The 22,270-nt window shown below is 51.9% G+C and overlaps 6 protein-coding genes across 6 annotated transcripts; 4 read left to right on the top strand and 2 right to left on the bottom strand.

The window, feature by feature from the left end:
- Positions 1-275: 275 nt before the first annotated feature.
- Positions 276-1,412, top strand: APUU_51062A (uncharacterized protein; the record flags this gene model as incomplete). Its single annotated transcript, XM_041706128.1, has 3 exons — positions 276-391; positions 452-1,120; positions 1,253-1,412. 3 exons carry the CDS (start codon positions 276-278, stop codon positions 1,410-1,412), a joined length of 945 nt encoding a protein of 314 aa, XP_041558545.1.
- A 620-nt stretch (positions 1,413-2,032) lies between these two features.
- On the top strand, positions 2,033-5,245 carry APUU_51061A (uncharacterized protein; the record flags this gene model as incomplete). Its single annotated transcript, XM_041706127.1, has 1 exon — positions 2,033-5,245. The coding sequence occupies one exon, from the start codon at positions 2,033-2,035 to the stop codon at positions 5,243-5,245; it is 3,213 nt and encodes a 1,070-aa protein (XP_041558544.1).
- Positions 5,246-5,856: 611 nt separating this feature from the next.
- On the top strand, positions 5,857-7,431 carry APUU_51060A (uncharacterized protein; the record flags this gene model as incomplete). The annotated part of the gene is made up of 1 exon (XM_041706126.1): positions 5,857-7,431. One exon carries the CDS (start codon positions 5,857-5,859, stop codon positions 7,429-7,431), a length of 1,575 nt encoding a protein of 524 aa, XP_041558543.1.
- Positions 7,432-8,387: 956 nt separating this feature from the next.
- On the top strand, positions 8,388-12,260 carry APUU_51059A (uncharacterized protein; the record flags this gene model as incomplete). The annotated part of the gene is made up of 2 exons (XM_041706125.1): positions 8,388-11,784; positions 11,854-12,260. The coding sequence occupies 2 exons, from the start codon at positions 8,388-8,390 to the stop codon at positions 12,258-12,260; spliced, it is 3,804 nt and encodes a 1,267-aa protein (XP_041558542.1).
- Positions 12,261-12,615: 355 nt separating this feature from the next.
- Positions 12,616-13,689, bottom strand: APUU_51058S (uncharacterized protein; the record flags this gene model as incomplete). The annotated part of the gene is made up of 1 exon (XM_041706124.1): positions 12,616-13,689. The coding sequence occupies one exon, from the start codon at positions 13,687-13,689 to the stop codon at positions 12,616-12,618; it is 1,074 nt and encodes a 357-aa protein (XP_041558541.1).
- A 786-nt stretch (positions 13,690-14,475) lies between these two features.
- ACC1 (acetyl-CoA carboxylase ACC1) lies at positions 14,476-21,481 on the bottom strand (the record flags this gene model as incomplete). Its single annotated transcript, XM_041706123.1, has 3 exons — positions 14,476-21,003; positions 21,077-21,247; positions 21,329-21,481. 3 exons carry the CDS (start codon positions 21,479-21,481, stop codon positions 14,476-14,478), a joined length of 6,852 nt encoding a protein of 2,283 aa, XP_041558540.1.
- Positions 21,482-22,270: the final 789 nt, after the last annotated feature.

Below are 22,270 nucleotides of genomic sequence, written 5' to 3'. Positions count from 1 at the left end.
GCCGTGATTGACGGGCCCTAAGGTGAAGTGAAATGATTGATTAGATGAAGAGGAGCGGTAATATCAAGTTTAGCATCCAGATTTTGTCATTGACAGCTTCATGCGTATAGACTAGTGAATTGCACTGGTGTTGCTATAACATAATATGACGCTATACAAAAACTGACCCCGCATCAACCCCGCGTCAGCGTCAACTGAGTAAACACCATCTGACTCTGGAAATACCCTTCATATCAAATTTATTTTACATATCTCGATTGCAATACTCACTGATAATGGCTGGCGCACAACCCGTAGTCGGCATCCTCTCCATCGGTGAGATGGGCCTAGGCATCGCGAACCTCCTCATCAGCCATGGTTACCGCGTCGTAACCTATGCAGAAGATCGAAGGCAAGCCTTCTTTCATGGATCAAAACAGAGCTATGTACCTAACCACATTCAAATATTCAGTAAATCCACCAGAGATCGTGCCCAGTCAATCAATATTGAGCTCCTCTCCTCAATCAAAGAACTAGCTTCTCTCTCTGCGGTCATCCTCTCCATAGTACCACCCAAAGACGCGCTCACAACCGCACAGCGCGTGCACGAGCAAACACCCAACACAAGAGATAACCCAATCTACTATCTAGACCTCAACGCCACCGCGCCCTCTCTCGCAACACACACCGACGACCTCCTCAGCTCTAACAAGAACATAGTCTACCTAGACGGCGGAATCATCGGCGGACCGCCCCGCAAGGTATCCACGGACACTGAAACAACCTGGGCAACACCATCCCTCGTTGTCTCCGGCCCAACACAGCTCCCATACTCGGATCTCGCGAGAACACTAAACATAGATCACGTATCATCGCGCATCGGCGCCGCATCGGGTGTGAAGCTCTGCTTCGCCAGTACAACGAAAGGTTTCTTCGCGCTCGCGATTCAGTCCTATGTCACGGCGGAGTCAATGGGTGTGTTCCCCGAACTAAGGAAGTACATGGGGAAACATAATCCGCAGACGCTAGAAATTGCAGATAAGGGCGTTGTCGGAATGCCGCCGAAGGCTTATCGGTGGGTTAATGAGATGCAGCAGATTGGGGAGATGATGGAGCGAGAAGGCGGGTTTGGGAAGGGACTGTGAGTTGGCTCTCTCTCTCTCTCTCTCTTTTTTTTTTTTTTTTTTTCTTCCTGTGTTATCGAGCTAGGGTGAACCGTCTGCTTCTCAGAGTTCAATTTCTGCTTCAGAGCTTACTGATATTGTCGATTTAGATTTGAGAGCGTTGCGGAGGTGTATAGGGTTGTTGCGGAGGATACGGCGCTTGGGCTGGAGAAGACTGGGAGAAGGGAGAGGGGGACGAGCGTGGAAGATGTAGTGGCAGTAATGAGGGAGGGCATGAATAGTACACAGAAGAAGGAGAAGTCGGATTGATAGATAGATTGGAGTTAGTGCTGTAATAGGCACGAAACATATTTATATAATTATATTAGATTTTAATACCGTGGACTGCAGTTATACCGGGAAGCACCAAAATGATGTGCAGAGGATTAACAGATCAACAGGCACAGTCCCACTCCCGCCAAGAAATTGACGTGACTGCTGTATACAATGGACTGCAACAGTCACAACATCCTTCCCTCCAGGAGTAAAAGCTCAGGTCTGGACTCAGTGCCAAGTTCTTAAAGGTAAGGAGTTGAAAATGAGCTTGACTGCAGGCGCTAATCCTGTCCAGGTGCTGAATGAAGACAAAGCAGAGAACATCCACTCAGCGGAAACCTGCGGACTGCTTGAGACTTGACATCCTTGCTATCTTCGGGTCCTGCAGCCAATTATCGAGTTGTCTTTTGCTACATTAAATTCGAAACCACACTCAGCGGAGATAAAATGAATAATTGCGTGCACGATGGGTTTTCAACAGTCAACAGCCTTCACGGGCTGTCGCCGATTCTGGGTTATAAGAAGCCTTGCTTGCTGTCTACTTCTCCCACCTCCTTCTTCTTACCACTCTCACGGTGACTTTTACAGCCTTGTACTGGAATGTACTCGGCACCATGAGGCTCTCTATCTTGTGGTCTGCATGTGTCCTGTCGGCTGCTGCTCATTACGCAGTAGCGCAGGACACTGCTCCAGGAAGCGGGTCTTCTCAGGTTCCACCCTACACTGTTCTTACTTCCTACACTACTTCTATGATTCTCATTACGTCTTATAACTCTGTCGATCCAGTGCAGAGCCCTGGTGCTCCCACAAACACCTTGCCCGGTACAGACGCGTCGCCTAGTCCCAGCACTAATATCAACACCAACTCGACGGTTAGCCCTATCGATGGCAGCTCTGCAAGTTCCACCTCGCATTTAGTCAATACCTCCGATGGTGGTTTTAATTCTAGTCTGCCGACACACACGTCTATATCTGGTGCTGTACCAACCAGTTCGCGTTCAACTTTGGACAACACCCCTGGCGATAGCCCTAATACCAGCCTGCCAACATACACGCCCACTTCCACTTCCATGCCAAGTGTTACTACTGCCAGTACAGCCAGTACAGGCACAATAATGCTACCGGATGGTGTCAATCCTCCACCCCATACCACCTCAGGCCCTAGCAATATCGATGATGCTTTGGTCGGCAATATGCCGTCACGTAAGTTTGATTCCAGCCTATCCGCCATCTCCACCGGATATGTCAACGTCATTCCAAGCATCAGGGCCTGGATTTTGGACCCAAACCCCCCGGCCCCGACAGATATTATCAAATACATCACTGGGCTTGAGGATGAAGTGGGGGATCTCATCTCTGAAATCGGCGGATCCCTCGGCTGCCCTGCCATGAAGAAGCGAGGCCTGATGGACAAGATATTCAAGATAGCAGCTGAATCGGTATTTGGTGCATTGGGCTGCATTTTGGATAATACAAAGAATCTGAAGAATTCTGTTACAAAAAAGAACAAGAAGGGGGCCAAGAAGTTTGTGAAGGATCTGCTTGATGAGGACTTGCCTGATTCAGAAGACGAGGGCGACGACGGCGGTGACAGCGGCGGCGGAGGTGGTGGTGGCGGCGGTGGTAAGGACGATGTCAAGGACGACAAGGATGATGACAAGGACGATGACAAGGACGATGACAAGGACGATGACAAGGACGATGACAAGGACGATGACAAGGACGATGACAAGGACGATGACAAGGACGATGACAAGGACGATGACAAGGACGATGACAAGGACGATGACAAGGACGATGACAAGGACGATGACAAGGACGATGACAAGGACGATGACAAGGACGATGACAAGGACGATGACAAGGACGATGACAAGGACGATGACAAGGACGATGACAAGGACGATGACAAGGACGATGACAAGGACAAGGACAAGGGCAAAGACAATACTACTACCACCAAGTCCCAGACTACCACCGAATCCAAGTCGACTACATCCTCGACATCCTCGACATCCTCGACATCCTCGTCGTCGACCTGTACTTCTGGTGCGACTGCACACAGAGTGACGGTGGAGTGTAAATCAACTTTAACCACTGCAGGTGGTTCTACATTGACAACCTTGACGTGCTCCCCGACAACGACTGTCACAACTACCGGGTGCTCCGTCACTGACACTACTACGACTACTACTGTAACTCCAACCCCGACTTCAGAACTGTGTTCACCAGAGAAATGTGGCAGCGACGTATGTCATGGCAAAGCAGGTGGTGGCTGGGTGTCCCTCTCATCAGTGGACTGTGCACATCTCTCAACGTCCACAGCAGCCAATTTCCCTGTCAAGAGTGGAATATCCGTCACCATGGGCAATTCAGGTGCGGCGCACAAGCGGGACAATGAGATGAAGCGGGCCGATACCGATCCCCTGGCTGATGGCGGGAATCCAGAAGCACACCTGAGGGAGCTCAATCAAAAGATAGGCAGCTCGCGCCAATGGCTTTTCTTCGAGGAGCCGACAACCGGAAAGTGGTACCCATTCCCTAAGGAAGTGACAGCCATGGGTGTGAAGGGGCTTTGGGGCTGCACTGCGGTGGCCATTATATCCAGGAAGGGGACATACATCTCTCATATCTATGAAGACGGGGTCTTTAAAAAGCGCACGAATGAAGGTATTGTCGATACACCCGATGCCTGGTTCGATAAGTGGACAGTGGAAGCACTGTGGTGGGGTGGTGATGAATACTTTGACGTTGAGGCACTCAAGCCCTTGGTGGGAACAAAAGACCAGCCCGGCCCTCTTCACCCATCCTTCAAGCCGCAGATCTTTATTGCTACACCATTCCATGAAGGTGTAGCTCAGGGGCCTCTCCAATACCCGCAGCGAGCCGACAGGATAGGCTCTGGATTGGCGAAGTATATCTACCAAGAAACAGGACAGCCTCAGGATGGAACACCACCCTGGATAGTCTCAGGATACGAAGTCACAGGCCGCGAACCATCTAACAGTGACGACTCGGGCGCCGGCAAGCTTGTCGTCGAAGCCACACAGGTCCACCGTATCCAGCAAATTGGAAATCAGCAACTAGCCATCGGTAGTTGGCGGTTGTGGGTTGGTGGACGGTTCATCGTCAGTTTGGAGTTCTGGGACCCAGGTTCTTTATCCCATAATCAACGACGAGATTCCAAGGCTCAGGATATATGCCCGCTCAAAACATCGTCTCACAGCACGTTCGCCACCTCCACGAAGTCTTCAACTACGTCGAAGACTGCCTCGCCAACTACTTCGAAAGCTAGCTCGAAAACTACCTCGAAAACCAGCTCGTCAACTACCCCCCATGCCACCTCGAAGACCACCTCGAAGACTCAGACTGCGAACACTGCCACCCAAACCCAAACCCAAGCTAAGCCCACCAACGTATGCTTGGCGGGCAAGGATTACATCCCCGTGGAACATGACCAGGGCAAGATAGAAGCTATAGCAAAGAAGTGCAAGGACTCCTTGAAAAACAAAAGGCTATTTCACGCCGGTGACGACACCATCAAATGGGGTCCTATTGCGCACGGAAAGACTCATTACTACGCCTTCGTCGCTTGGAGAGATGGCTGCAAGGGCCCGGCTCAGGATCCGTGGTCGCCGAAGAAAGGGTATGACTGTGAAACAATCTTGAAAGAAAACTTTGACTTCGAGTGGTGCGAGAAGGGACAGAGTGATGATGGAGAAGGCACCCCTTCTTGGGGCTTGCCCTACGGAGGTTACACCGATATAGGGTGCCTGACCTATCGTTCCTGGCATACTGATGGCGGCAGAAAGATGAAATTCCGGTAGTACTGATGTGGATAATTGTTTGATTATGCACTTCACTTCTCTTTTGCTCTTCATTTTTCTTTACTGCTCTGATATCTTGTCATCAAAAAGCATTCCCTCGAGGAGGTCAAGGCAGGGCCGATTTATGGTAATGACAACAAGCTATGATTATGGTCTGTCTTTCGAACAGACAACTTATCCTATTAAATAATTAAAATACAAAAAAAGGCCTTTCAACAACTGATAGTATCTAACTACCCAACTCCATGCATACCAATATTTTGTAAACCTGGTTGATGAGTAGATATATATCTGAGTGGTGGGTCTCCGATTCATGACAACAGCACTGCCACTTGAGTTTTTCCGAGGCACCTGCTCTCTCTTGTATCGAAAGAATTCCTGTGGAATTCAATATTGTGGTCAGTTTATGTTGAGTTGGAGGCTCGGAATTCCTCCGCCATTTGGGTCTACCGAGCATTTCTTGATAGCCGAGATGGCTTACTCCAAACGTGCATTCGACGTTCGACTACACCGTCAAAATATCCGTCAAAATTCATAGAACTGTTATCTCAGTAATATCTTATACTCTCTCCCCTCCACCAATCAGAACAAATACCTAACCATCCGCGGAAATGGCCCCACGCCCAGATAATATCGACGTCCTCGTCGTCGGGAGCGGCAACGCAGGCTTCTGCTCCGCCATCTCGGCCTCCGAATCCGGCGCCCGTCGCGTCCTCCTCATCGACTCCTGTCCTGAAGAATGGGCCGGAGGAAACTCCTACTTCACAGCCGGCGCCTTCAGGACCGTGCACCACGGACTCCCAGACGTCCTCCCGATCGTGAACAATGTAGACGACGCCAAAGCGTCCCGGATCGACATGGAACCGTACACGGACGCCCACTTCTCAGACGATATTGAGCGGATCTGCGTTGGCCGGTCGGATCCGGATCTCTCGCGCTCTCTGGTTCAGGGTAGCAATGATGCGGTCAAGTGGTTAGCGGGGCATGGGGTGCGGTTTCAGTTGAGTTTTAATCGGCAGGCGTATGAGATTGATGGGCGGTTCAAGTTCTGGGGTGGGCTGTGTCTTAAGACGCAGGATGGGGGGAAAGGTCTGATTGAGGATGAGCGACGGGTAGCAGAGAGGTTGGGTATTGAAGTACTGTTCTCGACGGCTGCGAAGCGGCTGGTTCTCGATCCTAGGACTAGGGCAGTCAGCTCGGTTATTGTCGAGGATGCAACGGGGGAGACGGAGATTCGCGTGGGGGCCGTGGTGTTGGCAGCTGGTGGGTTTGAAGCGAACCCACGGATGAGGGCGCAGTTCTTGGGGCCTGGATGGGACTTTGCGAAAGTGCGTGGGACGCCGTACAATATCGGGTCTTGTTTGGAGATGGCCATGCGGGATGCAGGCGCAAAACAGGCGGGGAATTGGTCGGGATGTCACTCTGTTGCTTGGGATGCGAATGCGCCTGCGAATTCAGGGGATCGAGTAATTTCGAATGAATTTACAAAGTCTGGGTATCCGCTTGGGTTGATGCTTAATACCGAGGGGAGGAGGTTTGTGGATGAGGGTGTGGATATGCGCAACTATACATATGCGATCTTTGGGAAGGCGATCCTCGGACAGCCTGGCCATGCGGCGTTTCAGGTCTGGGATGCTACAATGGCGCCCTGGCTACGGAGTGAAGAGTATCGTGACGAAGTTGTGGAGAGGATAACAGCTGCGACGTTGGAGGAGCTCGCTGAGAAATGTGCCAAACGGGGGCTCAGGAATCCGAGTCAGTTTCTGGCTACAATCAAGGAGTATAACGAAGCTGTTGCAGCTTTCCAGCAAGAGAACCCCGGCCATAAGTGGGATCCTGCCGTCAAGGATAGGCTTTCCACGCAGTCGACTCGGAAACAGCTGGCTCTGCCAAAGTCGAACTGGGCTACGCCGCTTACGCGTGGACCATATGTCGCCGTGAAGGTAACCTGCGGTGTGACCTTTACATTTGGTGGGCTGGAGGTTGACCATCAGACTGCGGGCGTCATTTCGTCGGCTACCAATTCACCCGTGCCTGGCTTATACTGCGCCGGCGAAATGCTGGGAGGTCTGTTCTACGACAACTATCCCGGAGGCAGTGGCCTAACATCCGGGGCTGTATTTGGGCGGAGAGCCGGTTGTGCAGCGGCAGCGCAGGCTGGCCAGAGCTCTGCAGCAAGGCTTTAATATGGGGGCCTTGTTAGGTGTGCATGATTCGAGGCTAGGCTGATACATTCTGGTTGGCTGGAGAACGGCAATGATAGGCATGAATGAACGAGACTTGTCCATATAAGCTTTTTCTGGTCGGCAGGCTCCAATTATCGGTTCGAGATGACGCGTCTGAAAGGTTCAGACCCACAAGTTAACTGACAGGCTGGGCCGTGTTCGATATGCTTCTGTAGTGTGTGCGCATCTCACTTCCACTGTCGCAGTCATCTTGTGTTGAATTTAGAAACAGGTGATCCTTCAGACCGGCACGAGTTTCTTGACTGGCTGGGTCGTTAGATCAAGTGTTTACTTTATTGTTCGTAATGGCATGTGTGTGAAGTTGGAACAGTTCTGCCTGTTGCGCTGCAGCAACGGATATGGTCCCGGGAAATCGATCCGCACTTCCGCATTCATCCATCAATCTCGCAGTGGAAGCGGTGTATGGATGTTGCAGGTGATAGACCTTGAATTACTGATTTTTGAAGCCAGTTAGACGCCTGCAATGGCAGAGGTTAGCCAGTGAGTAGAAGACTGGAAGTACACTGACTCGATGTGATACTGAATCATGAGATGAATCCTGGAGAGTGCGGGGGATGCGTGCTGAGTCAGGTGCAGCAAAGTGGTTGCCTGCCACGTGATTGTCACAGATCTGTGGCTTGGCGATGAGGCTTTGCAGCACTCGCCACTCCCTATTGGTTAGGCAACAGAATTCCCTCCCACTTGCTATTCTTATTCGCACCCGTTCCTCTCTTGCAGTCTGCTCCTCGTTTTCTCATCTGTCACCGTCGCTGCTCTGCTCCTAATTCCCTGCTCTTCTCGGCCTCATCGACTCTCAACGAGCGCTCGCCCTTGAAATGTTCTGAAACCAACCCTATCCCACCGCCCTCCGCAGCTGCTCGAGTCGTCGCCGCCGGGCTCGCCCTCCCGCCAAGAACATGTCCGTCCTCCCGCGCCATGGGGGCTCGTACCTCCAGCGCCGCCTCACAAAGATGTACACCGACACCAAGACATCTTGTGAGAGCGTCACCACCGCCGCCAATGCCGTCGACAATCCCGAGCTCCTCTCCATCCACCGCAATTTCAAGACGCAGCGAGATCGGCTTCTGGCATGGGGTCTGGACTGGAGCGATGCGAGTGCCGCTCAGCCAAACGATATAGACGAATCGCTGACGCAGGCTGGATTCAGCGACGTCGTGGAAAGTGTGATGTCGTCGATCCAAGACCTTCTCGGCGAGGCTGAACGCCTGCAGAATAAGGGCGCTTCTGATTTACCTTCTAAAGGAGGTAAAGCGGAGTCTCCTGCAGCAAATGGTCTCGACAGTTTCCCGTCCAAAACCAATTGGACCAATGCTGAGATCAGTCGCTCCAAGACCCTCCTCAACGATCTGACCGCATGCATCGACGTGCTTTATGACCTTTCTCGCGAGCGCCGCGACATGACTGCCAGCGCGCAGTCTTCAGGGAAACCCCGTACTCGGTCGTACCCTGCCCCCCACGCCGCCAGCCCTGGTGGGGATTCCGGCCTCACAAAGGACTCCAAGTCGTATCATGGCGCATCTTTTGATAGTGCGCAGAGGTATCAAAGCTCTCCGAAGTCAAAGGAAGCATTTGAATACTCTCCTTTTACCAGTCTCCATGCCATCACACAATCACCCGTTTTCGAGCACCCCAAGTTGGAGAGGGCTTTCAGTAAGCTCTCAGCCGAGTCAAGGAGCTATCTCATTGACCGGTCAGCACTGCAACTGACCGGTGCTTCCCACGATAACAACCCGCCTCCATATGAAATGGTGGCTGCATCCACGAATTCTCGAGTCCTCGGCCGGATGAAGACCTCAGCTTTACCATATCCCCACAAAATCAAGGATTCTACAATCAGCATTCTCGTTGAATATACCCCAATGGTCCTCGATTCGTCCTCTAACGCTCCTTACCCTGGGGATGCGCGGCTAGATAATGTGCATCAGACCCTTGAACAGCTGGTTCAGAATTCACGAGTTTCCCACCTCGGTCTATTGAACTTAGTTGGGTACTATCTCGACCGCGCCAACTCTCGTTACGCCTTCGTCTACCAGATGCCCGTCCATTACTTCCCATTCCTCCAGAATCCTACAGATCTCTTGAATGGATTAAAGCCCAAGCCATTGGTATCGCTCCTCCAGTCGGGCGAAGACTATCCTATCCCAAGCTTGGAAACTAGGTTTCGCTTAGCATACGACCTCCTCATGGCTGTATTGCAGCTCAGGAGTCAGAACCTTGTTCACGGAAATATCAACAGCAACAACGTTCTCATATTCCCCGGCCTGACAAACTCGAATCAGGACGAAGTTGGTTTGACAGAAAATCTTCGCCGTCCTTACCTCACATCCTTTGCTCAGTTTTCTGGTAACAACCCATCTCCCGAACCCCTTTCCGCCAGTATGTACCGCCATCCCGACGATAAAAGGGTAATCGAGGATGATGCCGCCTGGTCCTATGACCTCTACTCTCTCGGGCTGGTCCTGATGGAAATCGGTCTATGGACTCCAATCAGCCGCCTGTGGAAGCTGAAATACAACAATTCTATCTTCAAGCAGAGGGTAGAAAGTATGTATTTGAAGAAGCTGGGACCCAAGTGCGGCAGCGCTTACATTCACGTGGTTCAGCTATGTCTGGATGCTCCCAATTTTCATCTCTCGACCCAGCCTGCCGCTGATTTCAACCTGAGGATACCTCAGACCTTCCACTACCCGGTTTTGGACCTTTCAGCGCCGGATGGGATCTTTTCATTTTCCATGAACTTCATCTACACGTTGTGCAAAATTGCTTGGTCATGTTGCAGAATTGACATCTTTTCGGCCCCCGGGGCCGAGGAGTTAGATGACTGTCTACCCCTGGCCCTTGTTCCTGGGTCAGAGGCGGACGCTGCGAAACAGGCTGCACGGGACTATCACGGGCCCGAGCAGGTAACCCAATTTGCGCAGCCACTGCCTGTAGCTCCTGCTCCTGAGATGAAATTGATGAAGGTTGGAATGGACGAAAGGAGGATGAAGAAGCGTACCTTCAAGAAACTCACTACTGTCGAAATACCAGAAAGTCACCTCAAGGAGTGGAATTTCCAGATGTTACCTCGATTGAGGAAGCTCCTGCAGAAGATCTTGAAGGATTCGTCCGAATCCTGCGGTGTCACTCTTATGATGACCGGTGATGGCTTAGAAAATGCCAGAACCACAATCTGTGTGACATGTGCCAGCGTGAAAAAGGTTAGAGCGGCGTTGAAGAAGTACTTCCCACTTGAAAGAGAAGATTGGGATTTGCTCGTGCTTCGCGGAGACATTGAACGCTCAAAAGTACCGAAAAAGAAGCGTCGTCGGCCCGCAAAGACCGGGCCCCAGAGCACAATCGAAGCCCCTCCTCCACCACAGGACCCTAATCCTTGTTATCAACAACGCCCTCTTTGCGGTGCATCCATCGGTGCATTCATGAACGATGAGCATCTCCCTCCTGTCTCGTATGGTGGTGCCATTCTCGTCGATGGTGTCCCCTATGGTATGACAGTTCACCACATGCTCGAGGCTCCCAGTGATGATGAGGACGCCGAAGATCTTCATGAAGCTGTGAATGACGCCCCTCTTCGATCAGCCGCAAATTGGTGTCGGCAACCTGCTCCTCAAGATCCACAGCTCATGTACACATGGGCCGATGACGCATCTGAGCATAGTCTCGAGTTCGAGATATCCGATGATGAAGATGGTGACGATTACTACGATGACTTTGCTCTCTCTGATGGATATTCATCCGACGAGGGCGATGATGAGTATGCGTATGATGACGATGACGCAGCGTCAATTGGGGACACGGCTGGCATCGAACCTACAGATGATCCCATGCTCTTCGTAACCCAGCCCGCCATTGATGATGTCCGTGACGATTTTTTTCCAAGCCCCGAAGATCGGGATGATGAACATCTCGCTTCCCACTCCTTCGGGTACGTTCACGCTTCCTCGGGTGTTCGACGTTGGACGCGAAATGGTCTCAAACATGAAATCGACTGGGCTCTGATCAACATTAACCAGGATCGTTTGGACGCACGAAATATTGTCTATGATAAACCCTCCCTCTCTGCAGTCGCTCGAGCGAGACAAAGGCTTGGGGAGCCAATTCCGCCACAGCAGCGAGATCCCATTGTCTTGAACGATGTCGCACGCCTAGAAGATCTTGGCGGCCTCAACGTTCACTGCTGTGGACGAACTAGCGGTTTGCAAACAGGGCAGATCTCGAAGGCGATGACAATAGTGAAACTCCACGGCCGGCATACCTTCTCCACGAGCTTCGGAGTGGAAGGAAACTTTGGAGGTGAGTGAGTGCAGCTCACCAACAACTTCAATCCCTTTCCTTGTCTCATGCTGACCTTTTGCTTTTCAGTTCCCGGTGATTCTGGCGCTTGGGTCTTTGAAAAATCGACCGGCCGCGTTTGCGGTGCTGTTCTAGCATGGTCCGAGAAAAGCCAAACAGCTTACATCGCCCCGATGGAGGTCCTACTTGAAGACATCGCCCGCACCCTGCAAGCATCGAACGTGACGCTCCCGGGAAGGCCCGACGAGTCCCTTGCATTCGCCATGCAGCACTCGCATATTCCCCAGAACCCAAGATACCAGTCTCCACTGCCATTGCCTGATCAACTTCCTGTCGACCTTAACCGACAACTGCGCATTGACGACCAAAGCGTGGCCCCTGTACACACCAGTCGTGGACTCAGGAATCCATACCAAAGCCTACCACCTATCCTTACTCCTGGACCAGGACGCAGTCTGGAAAGACAGCTTGCCTAGTCTTGTTCTTTTACGCTCCAAACCACCTCGATGCTTTATCTCACTCTCACTCCTCCTTTCCCATGTATATATCATATCTACTACATGACCCTGTCGTGGCCTCTGCTCTTTCCACCCCTCGACTCTTATTTTTCATGACCGGAACGCACTGAAATAATACCCCCTGTCTGCACATTTTGATACGATTTAATAATGAATAACCATTTATTGGAACTTGATATACTGTTTCGGATATTTTAAGAGACCTGATTGAAACACGTTTAGGATAAAACTCCAATAACAAACAACTATGTATAGGACCTTAATGAAAAACATAATGTACAGCCCAAAATCCCCTAAATACATTGCCAACCAATCAACCTACCCTAACCTGTCCATACTCATCAGAGTAGATATTCATCTTCTTCGTCGTAAGATACCTTGTACTTGTCGACGTCCAAATATCAAAACCCCTGGGCCCCCAAATATCCTCCATTTCCTCCCTGAACTGTGTCTTGGGCTTTCCACCACGAATCCTCAGCTTCTCAAAAAGCACATACGAGGCATAGAAAACCAAGCTCGTTCGTCCCTCGCGCGAGCCCTTCTTCGAAAGAAATGACCCCAGCGTCGTCCCCTGCAATGCGTTTTCCTTAAGATTGGCTGCTCGATCCGGCCACGTCTTCGAGATTTCCCTGCAGAATGCAGCCCGCGTCATGTCCGGATCGCGCAAAACGGCTTTGATCTTCTTCCGGATCTCATCGCACTGGTCGTAGACCGCTACCTCGCCCTGTGCTTCACCAGGCAGCGAAATAGAGCTAACATCATACTTTGCAGCAAACGCAGCCTCCTTCGCATTCTTAAGCGATGCAGCCTCCGTCTTGGATTTCTTCTTCGCGGGCTCTTTCCCCTCGTCTTTCCCCTTACCCTTCCCCTTACCCTTCCCCTTTTTATCAAGTCCAAGTAGCTCCCTCTTCATAAAAAACCGATGCGCATTAACAAACGAATGCGACTCAGCCCCCTCCCACGTCCCATGCTGCTTCATGAACGCGTAGTACGATTTCCCCGACACCCCAATGGCCTTCTGGAACTCGCTGACTTTCATCACTTTGTCCGTTGCGACGAACTTGCGGATCTTGGCGCGGAGTTGCCCGCAGCTCCATTTCGGGGTTGCGAGGCGGTCGTCGTCCAAGTCGATGTCATCCTCATCTTCTTCTTCTGCTTCGTAGATATCTGCGCCGTTGGGCGCGGTATTGTTTTCTTTGTCCGAGAGTAAGTCGGAGTCGGAGTCTGAGATGGAGATAGCGCGTTTCTTGGAGAGTGAGGGGCCGGCACTCGCAGTTCCAGAGTTCACGGCCTTGACTCTGTCCTGTAGCTGGCCGATGGTTTTGGGGGAGAGAAAGACGCCGTAGTGGTTGATTTCCTCTAGGGCGTCTTGGAAGGTGAAGACCATGGTGGGTTTGTCACGGCGGGAATCATGTAAACGCTCGCTGTAATCTGTATTGGGTATCTTGCGTACGGCTACGATGAAGAAAGAAGCAAGGGGGGTTAAAAAAGAAATGGAATGACGGAGGAAGTATTGGGATTAGGGGGGTTTATATGGGCTTGCCTTATCGGGGGAAAGTAACTAAATAACGCGCCAGCGATCAATTTCATCCTTTGGAGTTTGGACCTGTCATCCCCGGACTGCGTTTAATAGATGCGCGTCTAAAAAGCAGGACGAAAATAAGAATGTACTTTATTGACGCTTGAAATTCTTTACAATTGAAGCTATTCTGTCCATGCCAAATGTCAGAAAACTACCACTCCATTTGGGCGCGTACTTGTGGGTTTGGACGAGGGGCTGTTGCATCAGGAGGTGAGGCCTTAAGTCGTCTTCCTTCTACACTTCTACCAAAATGATTTATAAACTGGGCCGATAAACTACGAAAATCTACTCAAGGAATGAAGTTCATGAAAGATTCATCAAATGAAAAGCTAATGATCAAAGACTATATGCAACAGAAACAACCAAACCATACCATATCAAATGCCTTCTAACCCAGTCAAGCTCAAAACAATAAGGAAAACAAATCATTGGAAATCAATGAATCATCATACATATCAAAAAAATCTGGGTCGGAAGATATAAGAAATTGACACGCTTGGAAACAGGGTAGTAATTAACGGAAGAAAGCAGAAAAATAATGGTAGAAGCAGCTTTTTCTTCCAAAATTCTCTATAGACAGACACTTCAGATCTAGCTGGATCCGAGGTACTTGAGCACGGCCTCCTTCTCCTCGACAGGGAGAATGCTCAGAGCCTGCTGGATACCCTGCAGACTGCCATCGCGGTTGCTGAAAAGCAGGTCGGAGATGTGGGAAGCCAGGGATTGGGACTTGAGAGACTCGATCTTCTCGCGGATGATCTCCTTGTTGTCTTCGTACCATGTGGTAACACCCTGGTCGTTGTTCTCGACTTCTTCCTCGGAGAAGGGGGTCCACGATTGCAAAGTGCGGAGGTGTGTGTCACGGGGAGAGTCGTTGGAGGAAGCCGGGGTGCTATCCTTCGCGATGGCTCCGCTGGGTTCACCTTGGATGGGAGAAGGAGCCGCGTCGAGCATACGCTTGAGGATGGCTTCTTCGCTGATACGGCGGCGCACACGCCAGTAGAAGAAGCGGCGAGCGTTCTTCAGGGTGAGGGACTGGCGGATAGTGTTCTTGGCTTGCATGCGACCAGTGCGGTCGTGCAGATCAGCGAATTGCAGAGCAACTTGCATGTAGACAGGAAGGAGCTGCTCTTCGCGGGCAGCCATCTTGTCCTTGACCTCGGAAAGCCTCTCCTTGCTGATGTTCTTGACTTGAGCCGCACGGCGAAGTTCTCCGTAAGTGGGATCCAGGCGAGCCATGGTCTCCAGCTGCTTGTCGCGACGGAACTTGATGTTGACAATACCCTCAGGTTCCAAAATACCACCGCGAGACTCCTCGTCGGCGTACATCTCCATCTGCTCGGGATTGATAGTGGGATCAACAACGACCCAAGAGCCACCACGGAGTTCACCGAAGGGAGGAATGTAGACGAAGATAGGCTGTTCGTACTTGACAAGAGCATCGACAATGTAGGAACCGTACTTGAGGACCTCGTTGAACATGTCGCGCTGTCCACCAGAGAAACCTCTCCAGTTGGCCAGGATCATGACGGGAAGCTGCTCACCGTTGTTGAAGTCACGAAGAGCTTGGGCAGTCTTGAAGGACGAGTTGGGGTACCATACACCACCAGCCTCCTGGGTAATCATCTCCATGGAGTCGGGGTTAGCCGGGTCAGCGGGAGTAACATTCTCAACGGAGCGTGTTTCGACAGCAATGACACCCATGGGGATGCCACCAAGTCGGGCACGACCGACCACGACAGTTCGAGCCCAGCCACCAAGAGCTTCCTCAAATGAGCCAGCATCAAAGAGACCGGGAAGGAAGCCCTCGTCATCCTGCTTACCGTTGATGAGCCAGCGGACATCATAAGGCTGCCTAGGGGGAGGGTAGTAGGCCACATCACGATCCCAGGTGTCGTTAAACGCCCGGATCGGAGGAAGAGCGCCCTTCTGCTCGGGAACAAAGGAGAGCCAATCCACAATCTTGCAGACACCGTCGAAGTCGTTGGCAGCAGTCATGTGAGAAACGCCGTTCCTGTACATGATCTGGGTACCACCAAGCTGCAGGTTGGAAGTGTAGACCTCTCTGCCGAGCAGCTTGTTGATGGCAGGCGCACCAGTGAGGATGATGGGCTGGCCCTCGACTTGAATGGCTCTCTGTCCGAGGCGGACAAGGTAGGCACCAATACCGACGGAACGGCAGGTCACGAGAGTGATGGTGAAGATGTCTTCGTATGCCCGAGAGGTGGCACCAGCGATGAGACCAGATCCCTTGAGACACTCAACACCCAGGCCATCTTTCGCACCAATGATGGTGGTGATCTTGTGGCGCTCTTCACCCTCATCGTGAATCAGCTCCGTAATGACTTCCTTCTTCTTGCTGGCACTAAACTTCTCCTTGACCTCCGGGGTGAGGTAGAGGTACTTGAACCCAGCCTCGGGCTTCTCAGGGTTGTTCCAGGCAACTGAGAAGTGCGGGATGAGTTCTTCGGCCATACCGATACGAGCACCAGAGTTGGCAGAGAGGTAGATACGGGGAATACCGAGCTTCCTTGCCAATTCAGTACACTGGTGGAAGAACTTGTCTTCCAAAGGACCAAATGAACCAATCTGGAAGGTGATGTCGTTGGCAACAATAATGAAGCGCCGGCCAGCGGGATACTCGGGCGTACGGGCAGTGACGAGCCAACCGACCATACCGTGAGTGTTGGTACCAGGGCCGCGGGAAATCTCCACCAGGTTGTCTGCATCATCGAGAACAAGCTCGCTGTAATCCATGCATTCACCAAGAGGAGGACGATGCTCGATCAGACTCGGGGCCTTTGCAATGGCCTTGGCCCACGAGTTCTGGAATGCTTCGCGGAAGAGCTCGGGGAAATCATACACATACTGCGTACCCATAACGTGAGCCTTGTAGCGCTTCGGCTGTAGCCACTCCTTGGTAGGGTAAGGCGTCGAAACAGGACGCAAGTGGTTGGCGCCAAGCTTGTTGGTACCGCCAATGCTGTGGAGAAGCCACTCGCCCTTTTCAGACTTCTTCTCAATGTAGAGCTCGACCTGGATGATGTATCCAACGGTGTTGCTGATGATAACACGCAGAGGGTAGGCTGTCTGGGTAGATGGGTCGGTGCACAGGATGCGAATCTCAGCACCGGTCACGCGGAGGCGCCAGAGTCGGAGACCGAAGCGGTCCAGGAAGCCAGCCAATGCCTCTTCCACATCATGGGGTTGCAGGTTGAAGACAGGGGAGAAGTTGATGAAGATGTGGTTCAAATCAGAATTGTTGTTACCAATGACCTCCAGAGCATCGAGAATGTCGTTCATGAGGCGATCAGCCTCGGAAATGAGATACTCCGCGGTGGGGATATCGTCACGAAGACGACCAGGACGGACAACGGCACGGACAAAGTATCTCTTGTCCAGAGCCTTGTCGTTTTCAGGACCCTTGCCTATCGCCTCGTAGACGTGGATGTTTCGGTTCTCAGTGAAGACGGGCTTGATCTTGAACTTGGAAAGACGGTTGAGTTCAAGCTGGAATGCAAGGGCGGGCTCGCTGTGTCGGATACTCTCATCTTCCTCGTAAGAGGGGCCTCGGAAGGTGTAGTAGCTTGGGTAGACGCCGTTCCTACCACATATGAAAGTCACACGACGAACGCGACGGGCAAGCAGCTCTTCCTTGTAGCTAGAGATTAGCTTGCTGATCTGAGCAACAATCTGGGTATCTTCGAGGTCCTCAACATCGCGGATTGCAACGTTCAAGACTCCCGTGAGTTCAGCAGACTCGGTTTCAACACGAGGACCAGGGCGACGCTTGCCCTCCAGAGTGGCGATAAGACCTTGGTCGCCATGCTTCTTCTTGGGGAATACTTCCAGGGCTCTAGCCAGGTATTCCTCAGCATCCTCCAGGTATTCGACAGGGAGGATCACACCCTTCCGTGGGATATCGTTAGGGCTGTCGTTCAACATGTTGGACATGTCGCTGATGGAGTTGATCCGCCTGAAAGGATTTGACTCGGTTGTCGGTGTGCTGGGAGTGGACGGATGGGTGCCCGAAGTCAGGGGACCGAACTCAGGCTGGCCCAGCTTGCCCATGGTGAAGTCCCAGGACAAGAAGGCAGGCTCACCTTCGTGGTGATAGTCCATGCTCTGGATAGTGTAAGCACGGTAAGCGCGACGAATGTAAACTTCAAGCGCAGCCAGAGTGACCCAGGCATCCTTGTGAACGAAAAATCGAGGCAGGACATCGAAGACGGTGTATTTGGAGTCGACAACCTCCTTCAAAGCAGCAAAATCGGGCTCCCGGTGGCGGAGGCCGCTCTCACCGTAAGCAGACTCTGCAACAGAGGAACGCAGAATAAGCTCCATCTGGGAGAGACGCTCCTCGAGAGACGGCAGAGCGGACTGGATGAGAACCTCACGGGCCTTCAGGGTGACCTTGGCCGCAGCACGGGACTCGATCTCTGTCAACTTCTTCAAGACGCCCTTGAAGTACTGGCCGACATTACCCATTTCGGGTTGGTTCGGGCGGTAGATCGAGAGAATGGCAAGAATGAGATCGTTCTTAGCACCAATTCTGCTGTGGGAAAGGGCTATCTGTAAAAGAGGCTCAACATCATCCTTGTGCTCCTCACGAAGAGCAAGGATACCGTCCTCATATCGGGACTTGGGTCCAGAGAAAAGCTTCTCCACCGCAACGTACTGCTCCAAAAGACCGACGAACACGTTGTATTCGTGCACCTTCAAACCCTCAATATAGCCATTGATGACCTGCGTCAGAGGAGAAAGGGTAGTCTTCAGGATATCGGCATCGGCGGGGTTGACGTTCTCTTCAATGAAGCGGGCCATAGTCTTTTGCAGCTGCTTGGCGGGGAACTCAGCCTTGCGTGACCGAGCACGATCCACAGTCTGTTGAAGTTGATTATCCAGCTTGGAAGGCATACGCGAGTGGAGTGCGGACGACTGAGCGTTCCACTCACTGTAAGGAAGCTCGGGATCACGGAGAACCCCGATGAGATCCTTAAGGGTGGTGTTCATAATCACCTGGTTGTCAAAACCCCTCAGGATGTTCTCCAGGATGCCGTGCATAAGGAGGAACCTTTGGGCGGGCTTGTTGCCGAGAACCTGAGGCGGTCCAATCGGCGGAAGCTGCTCGGTGAATGGCTGAGCGTGCTTGACACGGGACGGGTCATCAAGGGCAAGGATACCAAGAATGTCACCAGCCTCCAGAGTGGCACCGGGCTGCTTGATAAGTTGAACGATACCATCCTCCTGGGCAATCAAAGGCATGTACATCTTCATGACTTCAACTTCAGCATATGGTTGGTTGGCGCTGACATGTTCGCCGTTCTCGACCGTGAACTTCACCAACTTTCCGGGGGATGGAGTACGAAGTTGGGTAGGATCGTTCTCCTGTTCGAGCAAACAAGTCTTGCCATCCACGCTGAGACGGGTAGCAGCAGCGTCCTCCTTCCAGTAGACATTGTGACTACGACCGTTGAGAAGGACAAGAAGACCGCCGTCGGCCAAGGCACGCACACCAACAGAGCACTTGGAACCGTTGATGAAAAGGTGGTAGCCATCAAGACCAGCACGTGTGGCGGTGAACTTGTACCGCTTACCCTCGTAAATGAAGTCCACGGGGAAAACGGTCTTCAGGACTTCCTTGGACGGAACCTGACCCTTCGTGATGCCTTGGCGATATTCCGTGAGGCGCGCCTCGCTAGCCAGGTGGGCCTTGGCGACAGCACCACACAGAACAGCAATAATGGTATCGGGACGCTCAGCAGTCAGCTTGTTGGAAATCAGTTGATCCAACCAACCAGTGGTGATCTTGTTCTCCTCGAAGGCTGGTGTCTCCAGTAGCTTGATTAGGTACTCAATGGTTGTTCGGAAGTCACCACGAATGCTCAATTCCTTTAGGGCAATGACCATGTGCTTCCGCGAAGCGGATCTGTTCTCTCCGTACGCGAAAATGTGACCGAATTGACTGTCGGAGAAACTGTGAATACCACCTGATGTTCCGACGGAGAAATAACCCCAGACGTTTGACGAACTACGGAAGTTCAACTCGTGCATAGTTCCACTGGAGGGTTTGAAACCCTCACCGGGGTCCTCGGAGGTAATACGGCAAGCAGTTGTGTGTCCCTTGGGTTGAGGGCGGCGCTGGGTCTCCGAGCTTCCTTCTTTGGAGAAGTCAAAGTCAATATCAGCTGATGTGTTGGGGTCGACGCCGTAGAGCAGACGAATGTCGCGAATTCGGTGCAGAGGAATACCCATGGCAATCTGAAGCTGGGCAGCCGGCAGGTTCACACCAGTGACCATCTCAGTGGTGGGATGCTCGACCTGCAGACGGGGGTTGAGTTCCAGGAAGTAAAACTTGTCATCAGCGTGAGAATACAGGTACTCGACTGTACCGGCCGAGACGTATCCCACGAGTTTGCCCAAACTCACGGCAGCACGCTCCATAGACTGGAAGGTGTCAGGGTTCGCAATTGTTGCTGGAGCCTCCTCGATAATTTTCTGGTGTCGCCGTTGTACGGAACAGTCACGGCCGAACAAAGAAATGTTGTTACCGTACTGATCAGCCAGCAGCTGCACTTCCAAGTGACGGGCGTTACCGGCGAGCTTCATGATGAAGATCGGTGACCCGGGAATTTCATTGGCCGCAGCATTGTACAGGTTAATAAACTCCTCTTCCTTCTCAACCTTACGGATACCCTTTCCGCCTCCACCCTCAGAGGCCTTAACCATGACCGGGAATCCAATCTCCTTGGCCTTTGCAAGGCCCTCTTCCGGTGAGAATGTGCAACCACGGCTGTAAACGTCATCTTTCACGGTAACAATGCCCTTGTCATCGACGACCACTTCGTCGACACCGGTTCCAGACCACGGGATACATGGGACTTCGGCATGCTGAGCAACGATTGTCGAGGAAATCTTGTCACCAAGAGAGCGCATCGCGGAGGCAGGAGGTCCAATGAAAATGATCTTCTTGGGAGAAGCGGCAAGCGATTCCGGTAACCGGGGGTTCTCAGAAGCGTGACCCCAACCCGCCCAGACGGCATGGACATCCATCCGCTCGGCCACATCCACAATCAACTCAACGTTCGCGTAGTTGTTGTTATTCGTACCACCAGGAACCTGAGACACCAGAAGGTTAGCGGATTTCTTGAAAATTGACACACTTGGTTGTTTGAAAGGGTTGCCCTCATACCTCGACATATTGATCAGCCATGCGGATGTAGTCGGCGTTCGCCGTCAGATCTTCTGGTGTTGCCATCACTGTGAATTGAATGGCACGCTCGTTGCCAAAGGTCTCGTAGGCCCATTTTCTTACGGATCGAATCTCCTTGACGGCCGCGATACCGTTGTTGGCGATAAGGACCTAAATGCGGAAGATTCCTCGGTCAGTCTCTCTCACAGATCAATGGCCATCACCTGTTCAATCGTCGCTGGCAAAACTCACCGAAGTAATAACAGAGTGGCCCTCATGCTGGGCAACGAAATCCTTGACACTACTCGGAGCAGCAGCATCTAAGTGGTTGCCGCCAATGAAATGTGAAGGGAGGTTGTATTTAGCGGAGCGGGAGACGCCGCTTGGTGTTGCACCGTCGCCCATGATTGTAGTAGGTGTTTATTATTATGTATTAAACGCTTCCCATGCGATATATAGTAGGGATGGTCGAAGACGAGTTCGGGATATAGGAAAGAAAGCTGGCGAAAACAACCCGAAATCCTTGGGAGTGGAGATGATACGGGCTTTCGTTCAATTCGTGAAACAGCAGGAGGGGGTCACACGAGCGGCTGGAAAGAAGTGCCAGAAAAAAGTCAATTAGGGTGGTGAGAAGCGAAGAGCGTTCGTGTCGGGGTGGGATGCAAGAGGAGAGCTGGGCTGACAGAAACGTTAACCATAAAGTTGTCCTCCGGCCAGAAAAATCCAAAGCTACGACCACACCGTCGGAGTCGCAAACAGCCGCACGGCAGAATGGGGGCGGGAGGACTTACCACCAAGAGAGTTGAGGAAAAGAAGAGGAGGAAAGAAGAGGAATAAGAGAAGAAAAGGAATTCTTGTCTTCTTTTCTTTTTTTTTTTTCCTCGAAAAATTTGGGGGATATAATACTCCGTACAGGGTGAGGCAGAAGAAGAAAAGGAAGAAAAAGACCGAAGCTCAAATCAAGGACGTAATCTGGATACGCGGGAGGTATTGAATCTTTCGGAGTCCGGGTCTGAATTCCCACCCCAATATGCATTGTTGGGCCACCCTGACCCTCTTCCCACCAGTTTTCCCCCTGCCCCATTTGATGACGCCGGAGTCTCCAGGAAGATTACCTATCGCCATGCAAACTCTCAAAGTAGCACCCGCCAACTTGGTTGGGTTTGGGCCCGAGTATACCAAAGACTGGAGCTT

The sequence above is a fragment of the Aspergillus puulaauensis genome, chromosome 5 (assembly GCF_016861865.1).
Source record: "Aspergillus puulaauensis MK2 DNA, chromosome 5, nearly complete sequence".
NCBI classification, from domain to species: domain Eukaryota; kingdom Fungi; phylum Ascomycota; class Eurotiomycetes; order Eurotiales; family Aspergillaceae; genus Aspergillus; species Aspergillus puulaauensis.
The sequence above is the reverse complement of the archived record's forward strand: the minus strand, read 5'-3'. Positions and strand labels throughout refer to the sequence as shown.